The 23205-nt window shown below is 37.5% G+C and overlaps 1 protein-coding gene across 2 annotated transcripts in view; it reads left to right on the top strand.

Moving 5' to 3' along the window:
- The window catches only part of LOC145694582 (tRNA (uracil-5-)-methyltransferase homolog A-like), a 54349-nt gene extending 35589 nt beyond the window's left edge, over window positions 1–18760 (top strand). For both annotated transcript variants that reach the window (XM_081770938.1, XM_081770939.1), the window contains exons 4-10: window positions 1082–1222; window positions 2702–2894; window positions 5695–5822; window positions 7251–7501; window positions 9801–10032; window positions 14206–14398; window positions 17461–18760. In XM_081770938.1, coding sequence (XP_081627064.1) covers window positions 1082–1222; window positions 2702–2894; window positions 5695–5822; window positions 7251–7501; window positions 9801–10032; window positions 14206–14398; window positions 17461–18410 — 2088 coding nt within the window. In that variant the 3' untranslated portion in view covers window positions 18411–18760. The remainder of the gene's footprint in view (window positions 1–1081; window positions 1223–2701; window positions 2895–5694; window positions 5823–7250; window positions 7502–9800; window positions 10033–14205; window positions 14399–17460) is intronic.
- The last annotated feature ends 4445 nt before the right edge of the window (window positions 18761–23205 follow it).

Here is a 23205-nt window from a genome sequence, read left to right as displayed (position 1 = left end):
TCTTATATTCCCTGTACATGTACGCTTTATCTACGTCTGCCAGGTACAATACATGCACCTGTGACATTCATTTTCCGTGGATGCATGTTCCTTACCTGTTTTCATTTATATGTACAGGAATTGTACATTCCATGTTTTTCACTCCTAACTTACGCATGTAAACATGTAATTTACATTGCATTTTTTCTATCGTTCTGCAGGTATTTTGCATGTGTTTTACATGTACATGGTAAGTACCTGGGCATACTGGTGAAATAATGCATTTCCCATGCATGTGGCATGTAGTTTCCGATACATAGTGATTTACCTGTCTTATATTCCCTGTACATGTACGCTTTATCTACGTCTGCCAGGTACAATACATGCACCTGTGACATTCATTTTCCGTGGATGCATGTCCCTTACCTGTTTTCATTTATATGTACACGTATTGTACATTCCATGTTTTTCACTCCTAACTTACGCATGTAAACATGTAATTTACATTGCATTTTTTCTATCGTTCTGCAGGTACTTTGCATGTGTTTTACATGTACATGTTAAGTACATGGGCTTAAGAGGAAAAACTAGCATTTCCCATGCATGTGACTGATAGATTACAGGCACATGCCATCAATTTGAATCATGTTTTTTGAACATACCTATTGCTCTTGTATGTCCCAGGTATATTACATGGACCTGTACTATGCATGTACCTTGGTGTATGTACATTACATGTCTCCTTTATATGTACAGATACTTTTCATTGCATGTTTGAGAACTTCTAACATTGAACACCATCTACACATGTATCACATGTTTATAGCCACAGGTAGATTCACCTGTCAGTGGGAAACTAACATGCTTTTTACAGCTACAGGCGCCTGTATAGTACCTGTTAAAGTCACATGTACCTGTACATGCACAGAACATTGCCTGGAATTTGTCACATTTTCATATGGGCAGTGTGTAGAAATATAGTGCTAAAGTGATGTACTTTCAAGAATTTATCGCTGCTGGTAAGTCATTTATTGTAGTAGTGAGTGTGGTCTGTGAAGTGTTTCCACCTAATTAATTTATTACTTTTTTTCTCCCCCTTAAGATTGCCAAAACTGATCAACGTAAGCGAAAATTGGAAGAGTCCGATGATAAGGATTCTAAAAAGGCGAAAGTTGAATTACCTGTAGAAGATAGAATAAAACAGGCTACAATACCTTTGTGGGATGTTCCTTATGAAGAGCAGGTAAGAACGTATTAGAATATGAAAGCAAAGTTCCTTAGATCTGCACGTCTTTGTACGACTTAGAATCTCTAATCCGGGTTCTTGTCCGAGTCGAGGTCAAGGTGGATAATAGAGTAATTTTTTTCTTAAGTTCAGTTGAATACAAATGAAATCTAGGACTAGGTTGCAGGGTGCATAATTTGGTTCAGGTTAGACCTGCAGGATAAGAAGATAAAGGACTCGTAACATCATAAGGATATAGGTACTGGAAAGAGCAAAGGTCGTATATAATGTGACGAGTTTGTTTGAAATGATGTGCACCTTGTTGGTACCGATGTTACATCAAAGGTGGGTACGTGATCTGTTTTACGTGAACAAATCATGGGCAGTGTGATGAGTAAGAATACAATGAATACAAAGTTTCTGGCATTTTTTTTATTAAATCTTACTGTAAGTTCGCTGGAAAGCTTGTACTGTATTTTACGGACTGTAAGACTCACCGTAATTTTAAAAAAAGTAAAATTTTTACCATTTGTATTATTAGATTGCACGTTTGGTGGGGAACGATATTTAGTTTTAAATGGGTTGGTGCTGCCATCGGGTTTCGAGCGTGACGCCATGGGTTGTCGATTAACAGATGCTGGTTAGTTTCGTCGTCGCATGTTACAGGCACTACAATTCGCTTTGTTTCCAGTTTTTCACAGTTTACGGTCTGTATATTCTAGTCTATAGTTCTGAGTTTGTGATTGCGGGGTGGGAGGGAGTCAGTGTTAGCAAGCTTGTGGATCCACGCAATTCATGTTCGTCGCATCGGTGCACTGCTGCTGCCAGTTGAATCCAATGTTGCCACATAGAGATGTTTCCCGCAGCATTAAATATATAGCCATTTTTAAGACTGGCGGGAATTTTAAATCAAACACTTGACATTTTTATATTAATTTCGAGTATAAGACGCACTTGAATTTTGGGGGCAATTTTTCGAAGAGAAAAGTGTCTTAGTCCGTAAAATACGGGAATTTCGAAGTACCGATAGGTATTTGTACAACAAGGTTTCCTAAGCTAATATATATCACGTTTTAACCAATGACTGAACAGATGTACAGAAGTTTGACTAGCTAATTAAAACTTAATTTCTAGTGAGTTACATTATTTCGCGTATAAATACATTAGTGCAAACTTTTTTTCTTTGCAAGAAGGATGAATGTGATGGAGGAAGATCCTTGTTTATACTCATTCTAAAAAGATTTTTCGATATGGAAGATTCCATTGCTTCATAGTGCGGAAAACAATTAAGGAAAAGTTTTAAGCATGATTAGTTTCCTTTAAGTGATTCAGAACTTCGTTTATTGTCTTGAAAGTATTGACAGATATATTTGAAAATATCTATATGAAAAGATTTTAGTTGAATTTACATTACTAAATAAAAATTTAGACTTGCCAGGAAATGCATAATTTGCGATTTGTTTCTCGTGTTAATAGAATATAATAATTTAATTTCAGTTGAAGAAAAAGACTGAAGAAATAAAATCTTCGCTCACGCGACTGACGGATTTGTTGCTGAGAAGGAATCTGGATTTGGCAGGTTGGGCAGAAGAAAGAAAAGAGAAGAATGAAGGACTTGCTTGTGAACTTACTGAAATTAAACCATCAGCTGTTGTTGATGGTTACCGTAACAAGTGTGAATTTAGAGTGGGTGAGTATCATTTTTTTAAAGAAAAGAAATAGTTTGATCAGATAATACATTTTATGAGGTCTTTACGTCGCTACGTCGTAAATAATTGGGTTTTGCTATTTGCTCAAACTAAATGCTAGTTTTCTATAATACATAAATGCAATTAGAAGAGCAAACGCGTCGTAGTTTTCAGTAATTGGGGGAAAATACATAGCAGTTCGATGTAAATGGCTTGAGTTTTAATATTTTATACTTCCTTCTATTTATGAAATACTGTTGGTAATAACGCCGTGAATGGAAAATAGTAATAATGCTGGTATTCCGTAGTTTTTGTTTTTAATTTGAACGTAGCGTACTGATATCAAAGTCTCGCAAAGTAATTAATGAATGTGAAAATTTCAAATTCTAATAATATTCTTGACGATATTGTAATACTGTGAATAATAGAGATTGATTACATACAACTTTTAAGAGCTTCTTTACTGTCAGCTAAACTTGCAATTATGAATAATTGAAGCATTCATATATAATAGTTCATATTTAACAAGTCTGTTTAACAATATTTTCATTCAAAGCGATATTTCATATAATAATTCTTAATTTAGTAAATTCATTAAATCCCAAATAGTGGTCGTTCAGCAAAATAACTTGCATTCAGTATTTATAACATAATTTGTCAGTTCAGTAACAAATTAGAACAGCCGTGTCATACTAATGAACTGAATTACGTAGTTTAGGCGGGTGTGAATGGGAATCATAACTGTTTAGTGGTCGTCGTATGTGTAATCAAACTTGCAAATGAACTAACATGACTTATAACACGTGGTGTATCCGATTGTTTTATTCACTTTAAGTACTGACGTTTCAAATGACTTAAGTTTCTCTTTTTGCAGACTTACTGAAGAAGTAATAAGTGTGCCTGATGTATTTAATTGTTCCTTTACTAATAATCTGATGTTGGAAAGTATTGCAGAATTTTTTTTTTTTTTTTTTTAATTGCACCGACTTTAATACTACTTACCATATTGAAATCCATTGTAAGGTACACAAATAGGCATCACCTTTTAGATTAATATCAGAGGTTGAGAAATCTTAATATACCAGCTGATAAAGACTGCAAATGTCAGTGTACTACGAATTGTTACAGCTTCCGTTGTATTGTTTTTACATTATTACGCTGTTAATTTGTTTCGCATAACTATTCTAGTCGAAAAGAAAACTTCAGTAGATGATTTCTCCCATAAGTTTTATTGAACTTTCAATTCAAAAAGTATTAAAATCTTCTGACTATGCAGTTTACGCTACGAAGTCATACAATTTAAGTGGTTCATAATGTCTTTGAGGAAATAGTGGGGAGATTACTAGAGTTGAAAATCACATTGTCTTTTGAACATTAAAATTACTTGGATAGAGTAGCTAGTACACAATTGTTGGTATGATATATGGGAAAAATACTTTGTATTTTATATATTGATCAATGAAGCTAATAAGTATTTTGTACTTACTTTTAGTTTTTAGATTCTCAGTTACCTCTAAGAAAATGAGTATAAAGAATTTTATTTTCAATTTACTAAATACAAACCTTGCACTAACATTACTACTATAATGCTTGTTTTATTTCTTGCGAATGTTAATTGGGAATAAAGATTTTGATCCAAGTTTTTTTGAGCTTCCAATATTCAACAGGTTCATCTTTCCTCATTGCTATTCAAACTAAGAAGATGGAAGGTATGGTATGGTTTTTAATTCCCAATGCCATTTCTGGTTGATATAAATAAATGATTATTTCTTTTGCAGTATGATCGAGAACTGACTTATAGAAATATAAGTAATGTTAATACGTTAATTTGAAATGTTCTAGGTGAAAAAAAAAGTAATGTTTTAAATGTGAAGACTTCAGTTTCATCATTAATATGTGATATTCATTTTTTAGGAATTCTGCATGATTTGACGCAGTATATTTACTTGGTGGACATGGGTGGGTGCTTGGGTAACTTTCCAAGGCAAGGTGGGGTCTATGAGTCTGACTGCATTAACATCCCTGCCCATGCAGTGAAATGAACAGATAATGATTTTGCAATGAATTGTTATCCACTGCATATGCAGGGGAAGAAATGCAAGAAAACATTTCTCAGCCTTTCCAAGGAATTTTGGCTGTAGATTTAGTATCAGTTTCTCTGGTTTGAAATACTCTTATTATTGCTTGCAAAACTGTTACACATGTTGGATAATTGTCCAAATGGACAAGGCTGTGAAAATGCATGGATATACATGCTTGATAAGAATTATATATAAATTTTATATGTGCTTCAATATGCATTTTTCTCTGATGTGCACTTTTAATTCATTCCCTCTTGTTTCCTTTATTTTTTTTTAAGTTTGAACAAGTGTCCAAATTTTCCTATACTTTGGTTGGACATGGTTGCCTGCCTGAGTTTTTCTTCATGCCATTATTAGAGAATTAAAAATGTGTTGGATGCCTCAGCACATAGCTGTAATTCTGTGAAATTCTGTTTCTTTGTTTATTTTAGAGCATAAACATTTGTAGCACAAACTGGCAAACTTTAGAAAGCCTGGTGTGCACAGTGTAGAACTATAAGAAGTATTCAAACTTATTATACTGTTTTCAGTGTGCCATTTCCTGTACATTTGTACTTAATGTGTCTATTGTGTTTCTTCTTCTAGACACAATCTAGACATAAATTTTATTGTTTCAAATTTACTATTGTACATAATCCGAGTCAACTCGGATAACCTGGACTCTCAAAGTCCAGCAATGATTAATTCATGATAACTTTTTGCGTGATGACTCTTACGTTAGGCATAAACCCTGAGACGCAAGAGCGAACAGTGGGTTTTCGACTGGCTAGCTTCAAAGAAGGCTCAATGGGGGTTGGACCGGCAGACTTTCTGAGGCATTTGCCTGACAGAATGAAAGAGGCAGTGAAGGTAGGCAAAACAGAAGACATATGGTACATGTTCTACCATAATTGTCTTCCTCTGAGGTAATGCACCGTAACTTGATAATACTGGCAAAGGTTCTAGCCTTTCCCCTATATTTTATCAGTACCTATTTACATGGTGAAATAGTAAATTGTTATGCCAGTAAGTTAGTGTGTATTTGTGTGGCATGAATGTTTGTACCACATTACGTGTAGTAAGAAGTACTAAGCGATCTTGCTGTATTTAAATATAGCAGATCATTCTGCATTGACTTTACTCTAATCAGTTTATAGACCTAGCAGATAGCCCCACCTTTTGTCGAAGTAATTTGTATTCCCTTGGGAATGAAGTTTTCAAAGGGGCGAAAACAAGTTTCAGGTGTAAGTAGGGATTTAAGGAAAATAGTAATATATTTAGTAAGTTGCTGCATGTAATATACTGGGCTGAAGGCACAATTATTGTGCATGCTTTCAGGAAAGATTAAGACTTGATCGGATTGAGCATTAACAGGTTGCCATTAATTTCGTAAGCCGTTTATTAATATGTATGAAACTGACTTCGGTTTGATTCATTATATTAAAATATCCGATTATAGGAAGAAGTAATTGGACTTTTTTTTTTTTTTTTTTTCGGTCTGTAATATAGTAAAGGCATAGGACTATTAGCCTACACCAAGAAATATTTCGAATACGTGCATTATCCTGTATTTCATGAGAGTATGTTTATTTTTCCGTTGCATATGTGCTCTGTGAAAAGTTGTAAATTGGTAAGTCGTATCAACTGATAAAAACTTCGCGTAATCTCATATTTAATAAGCTGTATACCGCATAGTCAAAATACATAGGCTCAAAGTAAACGCTTGAAATATAGCATATGTTATTCTCGCTATATGTTGTGTGTGTGTTTTGTTTGATTGGCACAGCATTGTGTCTGTTAGAACAGTAAGACAGTAAAATAATTTTCAGTGACACAGAAAGAGTGAATGAAGTTGCAAATAGTCTGTGTCTGATATTATTTCTTTATTTAGCTAATAAGTATAGATTCTCACTTACAGTAATTAAAAGAAATTATCAATTAAAAAAAATAGTGATGGTTGCATTACTCATATTTAGATGAGTCTGATATAAACTATAAGAATATAGTATACATATTATCTAGCTAAGTCGTAGTTACAGAATGTTAAAAAGCAAAGAATATTAAAAATGCACCACAGGAATTGTTTTGTACACAAGCAAAGAATGTCTTTCATGACTGATACGTAATGGTAGCTGAATATAACTCTACCGACTACGTGGTGTATTTTTAACTATAAAAACTAATGCACGTAATTCTCAGTATAACACTCCTGGTGGCATATATATTGTGCTTCAGCCCATGATAAACTGTCATTTAAGTTTGTATACATAATATTTGATTGGCGTACATTTGATTCAGGTCTTCCAACAATACATACGCGAGTCAGATAAGCCACCATTTGCCCCAGAGACCCATGAAGGTTACTGGAGGCAATTGACTGTCCGGATATCGACTACTGGCGATTTGATGCTGTTGGCAGTTATGCATCCCCAAACCCTGAATGAGGAGGAAATAGGGAAGACTAAGGATGATTTGAAAGATTACTTCGAAAACAGAGAAGGAAAGAGCTTGAATGTAACATCGCTCTATTTCCAGACCTTCACTGAAAAGTAAGTATCATTTTGTTTTATCACACATTATTTCCTATTCATCCACGGAAATTACTCTATACTTAAAAGATTGTATAATTTATCAACATAGAAAAAAATACATAGAAGTTAGTTCCCGTACTTGGATTAAGATTGTTGAAAATTGTTAACTTGGATATGCATTGTTATCACTACTCTATGATGGAATTAAGAGGTTAATATAACTTGAATCGGGAAGAACATAGAAATCAGTTTTATAGAGAATAGACAGCGTAGTGTAAATTTCCTGTACCTGCAATAAAACTTTCCTCATTACAGATGGTTGATCCATCTGTATCCGTTGTTCTCGATGTAGGCGCCGGTGTATCTTGGCAATTGCGCTGCACCACAACTTCCGTTGTAGAAGGGTCCGTTGAAATACAGGAACGGGATATTAAGCCATTCCTCCTGGCAGGCTTTCCAGAGGTCACGCACAATGGTGACACGACGAGATCAAAGTGCTCTTTTCAATGGCCAAACCTGGAAAAGTCTTGGCAATCAGATGAACATTGTTATATTCTGAAAGGGAGTAACTTGGATGCCGGTGTCTCCCGCCATCTGTTACAGAAAACTGTAGAACGGAATGTATGTGACGAGGTCTTATTCACATGTACACGGAAACTGGAGAGATTTTCTGTATAAATTGATGTGAAAATAAGTAATTGCTAAAGTACGGAGTTGATCTCAGTTTTTAAGCACCTGCCAAATCATTAACTTCATAGCAGTATCCCGCGATAACCAGAAATCCCTTCGAGAAACTTGTTTGCATTGACGGATGAAGTCAGGTTTTTGCGTTTCATAGGGTATACATTACTACTCGAATTTTGCCACAATTGATGATAAATCCATGCTTCATAGAGGGTATTAACACACTTTCACTTTTCCCCGGATAGATGGCGTTCGTAGCGGCACCTGTAGTGTCTCTGCAGTGGGCTGCAATAATGACATGTCCACGACTTTTAAACACCATCCGGAACTGTAATTGGTCATGTAGGTTGCAGTTTACTGTGCCACGTGCAATCGTGTTATCACACATTGTGCGGAAGGTTTTCCTACAAGGCCACTAGACGCAAATTCCGAGCTACAGGTGAAGTTACCATAGTACACGGTTGATTTCTACTCCCTCTGAGTGAACGAAGTGTTGAAACGTCATGGTGTTAGTCTGTTAATTGTTCTTGATCCGCGTTGACCCCAGTGCACATCCATTTTCCCCGCATTATTTATGAATGTCGTGGGAAACTTGGTAATCGAAAAATGCTACGACGCAACCTTCCCAAAACCGGTTCACCTTGGAGCCATGATGCACATACCACACACCCGTACGAACTTGGAGCGATACTAGATGCCTTTCTGTTCGTTGCTTGAATCATTTGTATCTATCGATTCTGTGAGCAAAGGTGAAGATTTAAGATGGGATACACACAAGGACGGTAGGAGTACAATATTAGTAGTTTGAGAAATAGACTGCGGGTGTAAACTAGCCGAAGGGAGTACGTTATTAGGTAACAAAATTCTCACAGGATTGAATGTTGAAACGTTTGACCGAAAGAAAAAAAAAAAGTTTGACCCGTGCAAAGCCTCGTGGGAAAGACTCTCGACACACTCGTAATTGGACTGCAATGAAAGTGAAGCACTGAGTCGGATGGCTTGCCAAGAAAATTGGCGTCACACACGAAGGTACAGTATGATTCATTCGTCTCCAGTACGTTAACAACCATAGTTTGAGAATATAACAGCGACTTTTCCCCTTCTGCAGGACAACTTCACTAAAGGAAATTTCTGGGTCCGAAAGGGTTCCCATTATAGTTGTAGTGGGATGTGGGTATTCTGGAAAGTTGGTCTGTAAGGATAATAAAAATGTGATCGTAACATACTTCTGGTGTCGACATGGCATTATTTGAGGTGAATATTACGTGAATAGCTCACATGTATTTGGAACCAATCTTCTGAATGGGAGATTCAAAATACGGTAATGCAAAAGAAACGTGGCGTACCTTGTAGCTGGTCTCTTCCATTAATTAGATATTTCGACGTACATGAAGATCACAGCTTATACTGCGTCACGGGGCTTTTGCCGAAGATGATCTTCACGTAAGTCGAAATATTCAGTTAATGGAAGAAAACTAGAGAAACTAATGTTAAAAAAAAGTTTCTAATATAGGAGCAAAATATCAGTACAGATTGAGTGAACGAACATATTAACTATGAGGAAAAATAACCCTAACACATTCCTTTTAATTGATAACCATTCGTCTTACAGCATTCTTATTACTGTTTTCAGGGAAGAAGGTGAGAAACCCCCACCATTGCAGCTGTTGTTCGGAAAAGAGTATGTGGAAGAAACTATCTGTGACATGAGTTTCCGAGTATCTCCAGATTCTTATTTTCAAGTGAATACTTCGGGAGCCGAGCAGCTTTATACTTCGATCGCGGAAATGGTTGAAGTTGACGAAGAAACTTCCTTGATAGATGTATGTTGTGCCACTGGAGGGATTGGACTTACTCTTGCTAAGGTATGCAGTATTCGTATTGAGTATTATCGATCTGCTAGCATCAAAATATACCGTATACTGTGGTTTTCTTGAAATGACAATCAGGAACGCGAGTGATCACAATTTTAGGCTCCACCCATTACAATTGTGCAGAGGTTCTCTGAAGAAAAGTCACATGTTAGTAAAAGAACTGAATTATCTGAACCCGCCCGATGTTTTACCATATATTAGAAAGTATCTGATCAAGTTACTACACTACTGTTTTTTTAAGTTTCGATTTTGGCAAATTTTAGTTGTATCATTACGCCTACTTTTTTAAATTCGGAAAAGTAGAAGCATTTGTCAAGAGGCTATAGTTCAGGCACTAGAGATGTTTGGAGACTATATTCTTTCAGGAATGATTTGCCTGATAAGTGATGGAGCACTTGCCTCTTAAGTTTCTAGTTCGCTTGTTTCAAGGTATTACCGTTGTTATATGAACTTTGTGCAGCTAAATGCCGATTTTCTTATCTCATGTTGATTACTCTGGTTAGTTTTTAAAACTCTTCCATCAGTTAGCCCAAAAGAATCTCGTAACTTACAGAAAGATGTTAAGCTAACGAGCTTTGCAGTTCATAAATTGAATTCTTTCTTCAGGCATGACGATAAGCCTCTGAAAATATATACATATATATATCTGGTATGAAAGAAATATTTGCTTTAGACTAATGTAAAAATTGGTGTCAGTTACCCTTCGGATCGATGTAAAGGAAATTTTACTACAGTGGTGCCAAGTTAAGTTTTTCGTAACTAGTTTCTACTATTCAATTTTTTTCTTTTCGTGTAAATGTAAAGAATTATTTAGCGAAAGGGCATGTTTAGGTGTATGCTATTTTCTGGTAGTTCATTAATTTTAAATTCCAGCTTCGAATTTTCTTTGATCCAACCACATACTGATCTTTTCTATTAATTTTATTGTTACCTTCACTTTCCTGCTTTTCCTCCACCTGTCCCATTAACATTACTTTCCCCGTTAAACCCCTCCTATTTTCCAGCCCGCTAACTCCCGACCACATAATGCTGCTACAACATGATGCTCACCTAGCCAAAATTACTATCCTCATTTCCGCCCTTAACTTGTACGACAGAGACATATAACTCGAGAATGATCTCCAGAGGAATAGACTATTCTTCACCTGTGCAGCACTCAGCTGCATCAGTGGTGGAGGAAATTGTTGTACTCGGTGCTCTAAAACTGACACTGAAATCAGTTGATGTAATTGAATCAGGGAGGTATTGATCAAACTGATCCCAGTGTGTAGTGGCACATTATTATTTATAAGTAGAGACTGGATGTTTAGGCACTAAAAACAGAAAATAGGCAGGCAAATAGGCACTAAAAATTTAAAAAATAAGCAGTAAAATAGGCACTAAAATGTAGATCGAAATAATGGAGATACATACTCAATACCATTAAAAAATAGATTCAAGTCATAAATAATGCTCAAAGAATATAGAAACATACTTCTTTGTCAATATCTTCTTTTATTGCATATACCGGTATAAAAACGAAGCTTGCTATGCATTCCACTGGGTGAATCTGGAAGATGTGCACATACTTCGGGAGGTGATTCGTGACATCAAAAGAACACAAAATCCTCTTGCATGTTGTGGAATTCCGCGTCGTATACGAGTGACAGGGGGGCCAACTTGGAATCGAAGATCGAATCCTGACAATTGGAGCGAGACATAAAAGTGTGTACATACTTTGGGAGGTGATTCGTGACATTCAAGAGGACTTTGTCTTCTTTTCATGTCACGAATCACCTCCTAACGTATGTGCACATATATCTGTTCCGTTCCAATTGTCAGGATACGATTTTCGATTCCAAGTTGGCACCCCTGTCAATCGTACACGATGCGGAATTCTACATGCAACAGGATTTTTTTGTCTTCTTTTCATGTCACGAATCACCTCCCAACGTATGTGCACATCTATCTGTTCCAGTCCAATTGTCAATATTCGATTTTCGATTCCAAGTTGGCATCATTATCACTCGTACACGACACGAATTCGACAAACTACAAGAGAACTTTTTGTCTTCTTTTGATATCACCACCACCTCGGAAGTATGTGCACATCTTTGATGTTCACCCTGTGTATATATTGTAACGTACCACGTGCTTGTGTTTACAAACACCTAATATACGCATATATGTATTATTTGTTATATAAATTATATATTTTTCCAATGAAGGTTTATTTTGAAGAAAATGCATAGAATAGGCAACATTAGGCACTAAAGCAATTATTTAGGCAGTAAAGGTCGAAATAGGCAAAATAAAATTGGCTTAAATCGAAACTATAACCCCCTATATAAACTTTAAAATGTTATTTTTGATCATATCTTTAATATTAAAGAATAGGAATTTTGCCTAACATCCGGTCTCCATTTATAAGATTGCGTCGTTAGGAAAAACGTTATGAACTGCCACTTAAAATATTCACATAATTATAGCACTACCGTAAATCGAGTTGAGTAATAGGACCAACGGAATGCCATAGTTTGCAGCTCTCACCATCAGACCCATTGTTGGTAGAAAGTAGGCAGCCTGGAGCGTACGAGAAAATCACCAGAGCATTCTGTTCGTTCAACAATAAAAGTTGTGTGTGTTTTGAATGTTTCCTACTATTGCGTTGGTGGCGTGACATGTTATCGAGATCCCGACCCGACCGCGAATCCTCATCGAACTGCGATTGTAGAAACCGGTTTCAGTTTGTGTTTATGTAGTCTGTTGCTGCATTAGCGCTACGGTTCTTTGTAGTGTTGGCGATCTCTGACAATTACTTGCGTTCATTTCCTCTTCTGTGATATCTTTCCACGAGTTTTGTATACCACCATTATCTTAACATACTTGCCCCAGCGAAGGGAGTACGGTGACTCAGTGGTAGAACGTTCACCTCTGATACATGGGGTTCTTGGTTCGATCCTAGCTCGCGCCAAGCTTCGTGAGCTTTGTGGTGGACGCAGTGTACGTGGGTTTTCTCGGGGTTCTCCCGTTTCGTCCCACTTTCTTCATTTATCATTATTCTCCTTTCAGCTTAGCCGGCATAACCGTAGGATGTAATGCTTAGATTGAATTTCATTTCATTTGCTCCAGCTAACTACTCACCCACAATTTGCCCTGAGCCTTTGTCTGCACCACAGTCTTCTTTATTTCACAAACGAATCATTCCGTAATAGTACTTCGCGCACAGAGGTTGAGCCATGCTTTGTTTCCATCACCGGTTTTGTTCTATCTGCAGACCACCTCTGCTGAGTATTGCCCTGCATCGGAGTGGCATTACAGGAGACTGCGTTGCAGTTGGACTATAGGTATTGCATCCCACTTCTCACTACAGGCTTAGTGCGGACTCGACGATGGGACAGCTGTCGCTTGAGTTCGAAAGCACGATAATCCATTGGGCTGGCATCTGAATTGACAAAGGATGGCTTTGGTCCTTATCGTCAATAGGTCTGTGTGTAATAGTACGAACTTAACTAGTCAGAGTTATATCCACGCCCCAAGGAGAATAAACTTTCACTGATCACCCGCGAAATGACGTTCATATAGCCTCCTGGGGTTCCTTTTTCGCTCACCCAATGACACGGTTTCAGGACGTGCACATTGCTCTTGAGGCTGTGTCGTAAATCCTTGAGTGGCGCGGTTGGTCGTTGCCTGTAATGCGCTGTATTTGCTGACCACTCCACGCCTTGTGTCTGTATGCGAAGGGGGGGGGGGATTTTCGGTCTCCATACGCCGAATCACATGCAATAGCGGCTATATTATCTTCACGGAGGATCAGTTTCTAGCTGCTCATGTCGGATGGTGGGCGGAGGAGACTGCCGCATACACACGTTACACATTTCTACGGCGCGATGCCGTGAACTTAGCGTCAGAAAGGGCCACAATGTGAACCCCTCCCAGAATGTGTTAGGTTCCGGCGGCATCAAAACACGCTCGACCACACTACTGTGTGTCGAACGAAATACTACTGCTTGTCTCTTGGTAGTCTCACGGCCATGAGTTGTACTTTTACTTCGGCTCAATATAAATGAATCCTCTGAATTTTTTTCACTTAACACCAAAATAATACAGCGTATGAATACTTAGTGTTACTGATTCACAGAGATTACATGATGCATTCCATTTTTGTATTGGTTTTTATTTCAGAAATGTGCTCAAATTCTTGGCATAGAAATGTCGAACCAGGCAGTTGAAGATGCAAGAGCCAATGCTGTAAAGAATGACATCACAAACAGCGAGTATTTTGTTGGACGGGCTGAAGATATTTTGCCCACCGTAGTGGAGAAAGTAACTGGAAAGAAGATACTTGTTATTGTAGATCCACCTAGAGCTGGGCTTCGTAAGTATTTATTCGAATGCAAGTCAAAAGGTATATACAGGGTGGCCCAAAAGTAGGTATACAGTACCGTACTGATCAGCTTATTGCATTTTATATCATTTCTCGTTGGTATCCATCCGGTGTACTTAGTTTATTATTTGTTCTTAATTTGCTTTTACTTAAGCGTGGAAGGCCGAAGCAAATAAACTCAAATTAGACTGTTGTACTTGATCAATGCAGGGGTGTATATCTACTTTAGACCACTCGGTATATCGTACTGCTGGTAATAAGGTTGACAGAGGGAGTGGGGTGGGGACAGATCACTGGTTCAGCTCTTATCATGGTGTGGTGACTCTTATATATTAGACGTTGTTTTGATGAGCAACTTCGTGTACGGAGGGATTTTTTTAAATTTTCTTTCTCATCATTGCCAGTTCTTTCATTTATCAACCACTTTTGGTCTATATCGCGTAACAATTCAAAAATGCAGTTTCCTTAAGAAAATGTTATTAAAAATAGATGTTTGCTTAATATGCCGTATACACCTCCCCACTTTGCTGAAGCAGTAATTTCAAGGTCAAAATCTTATGCTTCCAAGTCATCTAACGGAAGACTCATAAATTGCGGAACTAAGAATACGGATGAGTCAGGGATGACTTATTTCCGCCAGCACTCTTGCATAATTTGTTTTCGGTGTGTTCTAGCGACATGAGCCACATATGGAACTTAGAATTGTTATATTTTCTTCGATAGGAATGGAAATTTTTGTGTAAATTTCGGAAAGTGGGGTAGATAAACAGGGACAAGGAAACTTATTTACTTGAAAATAAAGGAAACACACCGACGTATGCTTTATCAGACTTGTTAGGAGCCGGAAAAGTGATTTCGGAATCTTGCACATAGACTGCAATTGAAGGGATTGAAATCACTTGACTTATCCATCATTTCATAATGCAGAGCGAAGCCAGTTCTTATATTCTTATGTTTTCTATGAAGCTCTTCACTTTTCTCGTATTCATTTCTTTACGTTTTAACTAAGATATTCCTAGTCTCGCAAGTTTCTTGCATACTACTTTCCGGGTTCTCATTTTTAGTTGACCTGTTTTCACCTCCCATATTCTTTTGATCTAAATTTGCTTGATCACAGGACAAAATGATTTGCATATACCGATGTATAAGTTTGCCTCTAAATTTTCACTTTTGTGTTCACCTTCTTAAATCTTCTTCACTAAGATAAACATGATTGGAAACAAAATATCCTTATCTTTTGTAATCTAAAGTTCTGATGAATCAGATTTTTCGTTCATCTGTTTCCTGTATATATACATTCTGTATTGCACTTACATGGTGCTACTCCAAAATTTTTCAGTTCTTTTCTCTAGACGACCTTACCAGAAACATTCAACAAATCTATAAAAAAAAACACTCCGTTGTATTCTGTAAATCGCCACGTATGATTAACATTTCTTCCAGGATGAAAACAACGATGATTTCATGTAGTGCGCAAGAAACTCTAGAATTTAAAAAAAAAAAGTCAATATTCCTTTTAAACAACAAATTAGATATATTTCCAGAGAATTTCTCATCAGGCCAATAGTGCACAGTGTGATCACATCTTTTTAAATTTTTTCCTGTGGCAACTATAAAAAACACTGGAGCGTATGTGAAAATACAGATGCATTGACTTTAATTTTTACTAGAGTACTATGACTAGATTAACGAAAACAGCGAAGTTATTTAGTTTGACATGTGTAAATAACACGCAGTATATTTTAACATTCGCTTTTCCTTGCTTTTCGTAGATTTATAGTCTTCATTTAATTGTAAGTCATTGTTCTTTTTAGTAATTACTAAGTACTGATTAATAATTCAAATCAGTGTTCAACTTTTTTACATTCCACATATCAATCATAGAATCTGCATAATTTGATGTTAATGTTCGGCTCACTTTCTTCGTAATCAGCGTTAAGGTGTTTGTGATTAGTCAGCAACACTGGCAATGTGTAAGATAAATTGTTGGTTGGTTGGTTATACTGTATGAAGTATAAGTGATGAAAACTAATTGTACTATAATTTGATTTACTCTAATTCATCAAAAATATCAGGACAGTCATCTGAATTTGGACGTGAAATTAAAGCCCTCCATGGGATAAACTGACAATCCATATTTGGGATCACCCTTGGCCTTGATAAGTCTCCACTCTCGCAGGCAGTGAGGTGGCGAAAGATATCTTGGGATGGCGGCCTACTCATCGCTGAATACCGTAATGATTAGTGGATGTGGGTCGGTATGATCTGACACGAAGTCGGCGTTTCAAAACATCCCAGATGTTGAGCAGGCCAGGCCATAAGTGGGATGTTGGGCTGAAACTACTTTGCCCACATGCCGCAGTATGGATGCGTGCGTTAAAGCGCAATCATCTCCGAACTGTTCTTCGATGGTAGGCAGCATGAACGCGATTAAAACGTCAGCGTGCCGTGACAACTTTGTGCAAAGGAACGAGGGATCTTAGGCCCTTCGAAGAAAGACTTGTCCACACAGTAACCCCACATGCAACAAATTTCACAGGAAGATAATATAGTTTACCACGCATTCGCTACACCCATACCATCAGATCGCCACATGGTATAACTAGATTCGTCATTACGCATCATAGCTTACCAATATTTCATTGATTGCACCATAACTGTTGTGGTCCTCTTTGCTTACCTCGCTGTAGATCGCAGTGGCCTATCTACTATGCGCAACACATTTCACATGCTGTTCAGATATAATGATCAATTAGAGTAAATGACTTGAATTTGCGTATTTTATCCACGCTAATTATTTCAAAAACCATTCTGCTTAGAACACAAGCCATAACAAAAAATAGCCAATTAAATAGAACCTACCTTTTCAAATTGGCCTAAAATATAACACGAAGTAGTACATAAAGTGTAAAAGGACTTCTAGAATGTGCTTTAATATTGCGATAATATTCAGTATGTTAAATCATCAGCAGTTCGTATAATGTTGAACGTTATTTTTGTCTGTTCGAGTATATAAACTTTTGTTAACTAATTTTATTTTTTTTTCTTTATAGATCAGAAGTTGATCACTGAACTGAGAAAGACTGAGCGTATCGACAAACTTGTTTTCGTTTCGTCCAACCCAAAAGCAGCAATAAAGAATTTCATCGATTTGGCTCGTGCTTTACCCAAAGGACTAGGACATCCGTTTTTGCCTAAGAAAGCTGTACCTATTGATATTTTTCCACATACTACCCACTGTCAGCTGATTATCTTATTCGAAAGAGTAGATCCTGAAACACTACCAAAGGCAAAGAACCCCATTCCATTGTCCATTAAGAAGCAGGCTAGGAGGAGCATGTTGCGTGGCGTAGGAAGAGGAAGAGGCCGATTTTTGAAGGGACGCTCAGGTCGTGGTGGTCGCATGCGTGGCAATTCTCGTGTTGGACGCACTGGACGGGGCAGAGGCAGAACGGGTGGACGGATGAATGGACGTGATCGATCAGGATTGAGGCCAGCAGCTGCATCCCGGAGGAGTCTGATGGATATGAACGTTGGACCTCCAGGTGGTTATGATGATTATGCATACGCCAGACGACGTGAACTACCACCATCAGCGTTGCGTCTGCGTCCACGAGAATTATTTATGGATTACGGCTTTGAGGATGATTACCCCCGGGCATTGCTAGGATCACGGTACGATGATTTATACGACAGATATGGTCCACGTGATTTCGCTGATGAGATGACTTTAAGCCGATATTCCGATTTCCGCCGAGAAGTTGGAGACTACGGACGAATGGCAATGAGAAGAATGGATGACTACGGTGCTAAACGGCCAGGGCTGCTGAGAACACCTGGGGCAGATAGAGACGCGGGTGGTTACAGAGGAATGCGAAATTCCGGAGGTGGAGGCGGCCGCAGATTTGGAGGCAGAGGTGGTAGAGATGAATCTAGGAATTCCGGTGGTGGAAGAGGAAAGCGCGGTGGACGAGGAGGCAGAGGAGGTCGAGGTCGTCGTTAATTGTCACAAATTTATATATCAGAGTAAGAGTATTTATATTGTGCTATTAAGCTAAATACAAATGTTCCCATTGTCATAGTGTATGTATGTGCAATAGCACGTTATTGTGGGTTTGAACGTAAGTGTAGCTGATTGCAATGCTGCTATGTTTGTGTGGCTTTTGAGTAACGTTCATTGTTTCTCGAGATCGTGTTCATTGTTTTATTACTTTTACTATAGCATTGATATTGCTATTAAAAATTGACGTCTGTAAACAATTTTTAAATACATTCTTTGTTGGATCTCATCCATCGTCATAAGAAACTGGTCTTTCGAAGAAAGAAAGCACGTAAATAAACGTATTAAATTAATTTAGGCCTTTCCTTTAGTGCTGTTTTTCCTGTATGTTTCCGAACTTGCTCGAGTCAAGCTCTAACAGCATATGAGAAAGAACTGCATAATTTGCATTTAGTTTGGAAACCAGTCAATTCTATTGACAGATTTTCTTCGCATCCACGTTGTAAAAGTACTTAACCATGGTGTCATGTGGTACAGTCCGCAGCAAAAAACCTGCAACATGAGTATGTAAGTTTGCGAAACTAAGCCTAACAACTCAGGGAATCAACATAACGTCTAAGTGGTACCAATCACGCAAGGAAAAACTTCGGCGTCCTCCCTTGCACTTATTTTGGAGCAAAAGACTTCGTCGTTTCACGATAAACTTACATGCTAATGTTGCAAGTTTTTCGCTGCGGACTGTACACCTATGTACCTTTATTTAAAAAAAAAAAAAAAAAAAAAACTCTTATTGTTAGACCTCTACTCTGATCGGCTTGATCTTTTATAGAATCCAGAGGCAAATTCAGGTAGCACCACTGAGTTCAACAAATTTCAAGAATATGCATTTGAACTAGTATTCTTGCAAAGTGAATGTTAAATCTGACGTCCTAAATGGATATGTAATAAAAGCGGAAAACTTAAGTAAACCAGGCATCGTTTTATGAAGATTCTGCTTATACAAATGTGCACATATTCCAAAAAACACATGGAAAAATTAAGTTTGCGTTATTTGGTGGTGATAACAGGATTGTATTTACATAAAAGAATATTTCTCAGTGGTAGAACGCTTACCTGTGGTGCGTGGGGTCCCTGATTCGATTCCTGCCAGTAGGCTTGGTGGATTGCATTGTATCTGGGTTTTCTCGGGTACTGCCGTTTCCTCCTACATCTCATTCCACCAATTTTTCTATTATTCACTTGCCTAAAATCCACACACACACAGCCTAAAGGGTTTAATCGTGGGGACGTTAACTGAATGATTTTACATAATAGTAAGCATAGTTGGCGCTACATCCTTTCAGATCGTGATTTAGCATTGAATGGAATTTCCAACTTTGTAGCAGAAACACTAAAATTGGTTAAAATGTATAGTTCTAGAATGTTAAATTGCATAACTCCGCAGACTGAGATTATGCTGAATTGCACACTGCGTCTGCAGACTCAACAATTTTAAGCTGTTCAGCAGTGTGCTCTCCATACTATATACAGACGAGCTGTAAGAAGTGATGCCTCATATCAAAGTAAATAATAATGGATTGCTTAGATCAGTGCATAATTTCAGAGTTAGGGCTATTGAAAAGTAGAATATTGAGTAGAAAAGCTAATTTCAAATTCAAGAAAACTTTGGAGCTGCGGTCCATACCAGCGTAAAGGAAGTCATATGTACGCAATCCAAAAAATGGAATGCATATTTCAATGCGTAATGGGTTGGCATGGAATTCCATACAGGGAATAACTCCGGACATGTTCTCGACAGAATTCTAAGATATGTTCTGATTTCAAGGTATCCAAAAGGTAAGCCTTGACAACAGTGGGCACGGAATGCTTCGCAGGAAGTCAGAAGTGTTAGACTTCAAACTCCATGGTTTCTTGTGTTCGGAATATTGAATGTATAATCTGAGAGATTAATGGTAAGATGGATTCTTTCTTGGTCTATTTTTGAAGAAAAAAAAAAAAATACAAATCACTAAAACTTCAATGCAACCCTTTTGGGGAAGAAATTCAGAAGAGTTAGTGTATTATCGGAGGATTTAGTTGAAGAAAGTCTTCGGATTTTATTCAAGTGCCGAATAATTCAGCATATGTCGCACTAATATATACAAGAAAGCGCAGTTTACTGGACAGCTAGTGTCTTCCTTTTGCGGAATTGTGGAAAACCTTCACTATAATGTACAATAATTTAGTCATTTCCAGTTGTATGACTTGCGACATAGTTGGCTGCTTTCATCCCCGGGAAATATCTCGGGTATCAGTTGGAAAACAGTTGACAGGCACAAAGAACCCAGCATAGAGGTTTATTCTCCGATCATGAAACCGTTCTCATGACTGGCATAATTAGTTTTCATTAGCAATTCAGGAACTAATGCTGAGTGCAATTTTTGTGATTTCATTTCGGGACCTGTAAGGAATAGAACTAAAAATGTTTTATACAATCTATTGATGCTTCTTGTCTGCATGGACTTTTCTGAGATTTCAGCCGCCTTATGCAGAGCAGTTTTGACGTATGATTAGCGTTACACTAAAGGCCTGTCTACTGTAGGAAATAAGTTGATTGAACTCTTCAGTATAGCACTAATCACGCGTCAGAACTGCATAAGGCCCCATATATTTAGATGGTAGATTATATGGAAGTAAATGTTCCAGTTGCGTTAGCCTGTCAATATTCTCGAAAGCACAGAAGTCAATACTTTCATGTGATCATTGGGACTCCCAAAGGGTGTTATGAGAATGAGGTACTTGATTAGAATAAGTCACACACTCCGGCCAAGAATACTACAGGGCTTATGCCGAAATATACTTTAGACAATACGAAAGATTATCAATTTATACTTAAGGTTATTTCATCATTATGGTAGTGTATTGCACCTACTTTCCTAGATTGTAAAACCAGTTTCTTACCAGCGATCATGTTCACTATGATAACCCTTTTAATGAACAACTAGTTGAATCGGCGCTCTCTACACAGCGCATCATTTACACATGAGCATGAATCTCCTTGCTATTCCTCACATTTGTATATGCCCCTTCAAAGACAAAATTGAAAGTTTTATTGATAAAAATTCGACAAGAGCTACGATAAATTTTTTTCGATTACTTTTTCAATATTGCATAGTTTGTAAGATTTGAGCCTACATCCGGTTGAAGTTTCTAATTCATGTATAAGTTTTTTCTTGCATGCAGTATGTAATGAGCAAATACATTACATACAGATTTAATTGTCAGTTATATGTGGTGTTCATTGGGCAATAAACTGCAAAGATAATTCCGTTTTCATTGTTATTTGGCCATGAAAAAAAAAAAAAAAAAAGAATCCTGACATAAAACCCCTATGTACAATTGTGATGTTGGAATGTATAATGCGTAGGATATGATGCTTTAGTTTTTTTTTTTAATTTCAACACCCACTTTATCCGTAAAAATGTAATATAGAAATAATGGCCATGTTTTTCAAATATTAGAACTGGACAATCTACGCAGAATTTGCAATCGATTAGTTAAATCCTCTTTCTAGAGCCTGTAGTTTCCGAGATCTCATTGTCGAAAAGTATTGTGGTTCGGTAGTTTGATATATTCAGTTTTAACCCTTTGACTACCATTTTTTTTTTTTTTTAATGTGAACATTGTTATATGTACGACTCCTTTAATGTGGGATATTCCTGACATTTGTACAGTTTTGGAAACTAAACAGTCTCCTGGTCACATCTGGCCCGATGGGAGATTTTTTTTAAAAGAATTTTCTAAAAACACTGTAAACGATCTTTGTATTATTCGCATGGGACATGTGTGTCCCGTTAGTAGTCAAAGGGTTAATAAGGCAAAGGCGCAAAAGTCTATGGGTGGCTCATCTGGCGATTTAACAAGTGTTTTATACGAAACCATGTAGTCACCATTATTTCAGCAGTGTGACTGGTGGTGGTGGTGTACTTTGGCGGTCTCATTGCCATACAAGGCAGCAGCATGTTGGTATGTGGCGATTTAGAAGTGCATTTACCTTTACGTTAGGGCGATGGCATGGCGCCACTTATCACCCTCTAGGGCAGGGCGCAGAATTTCCGGTCGCCATTGGCGACTAGAACTTTAAGAACTGGCGACCAGCGTTTGTTTCTGCCTAAACTCACAGGACTCGTAGTTTCGTGTTTCGCACGAAAACAATTGTCATTGAGAAAACATGGAATGTAAAGTCTTCACAACGGCCGAGGGAGGGGCATCATAATTCATATGTGAAAGATACTGGCGACCATCATTTTCGGATTGGCGAGTGCGTCTGACTGAAATTTTGCGCCCTGCTCTAGGTACCGCTTATATGGAAGTTTGCCTAGACTTTCTGGCCTATTACAATGGGACATCAGGCCACACTTATCGCCAAGTTGATCATATTGAACGAGGCATTACAGCCTAGGATAGGAGAGTAATTCAGTGCCATAAGGATAAAACTACCTTCTGTAATGCCCAAGATAACTGGTAAAATTGCGATATAAAGACTCAAAAATGGCAGGTAAAATAGCAAAATAAAACTGCTTTTGAGAAAAAGTAATAAAATATCTAACCCATATATTCCTGAGTTATTTTTCGTCATGGATTTCGATAATATTTATAAATGTTAATTAGTTAGTGTCAATAATTGCTAAAATGGTGAAAATAGTTTGATACTTTTAATGAGTGCATCTGTGTGGTGGTGGATCGAAGTCGACAACCTGGAATATCGTGGCTAATACTCGGGGTCTTTTTCGATCCCATGGGAAGATCTGTATAGGTG

This window comes from Thermobia domestica, chromosome 9, assembly GCF_964235325.1.
Source record: "Thermobia domestica chromosome 9, izTheDome1.hap1.1, whole genome shotgun sequence".
NCBI lineage: Eukaryota > Metazoa > Arthropoda > Insecta > Zygentoma > Lepismatidae > Thermobia > Thermobia domestica.
Note: the sequence above shows the minus strand (reverse complement) of the source record. Positions and strands in the feature narration are given on the sequence as shown.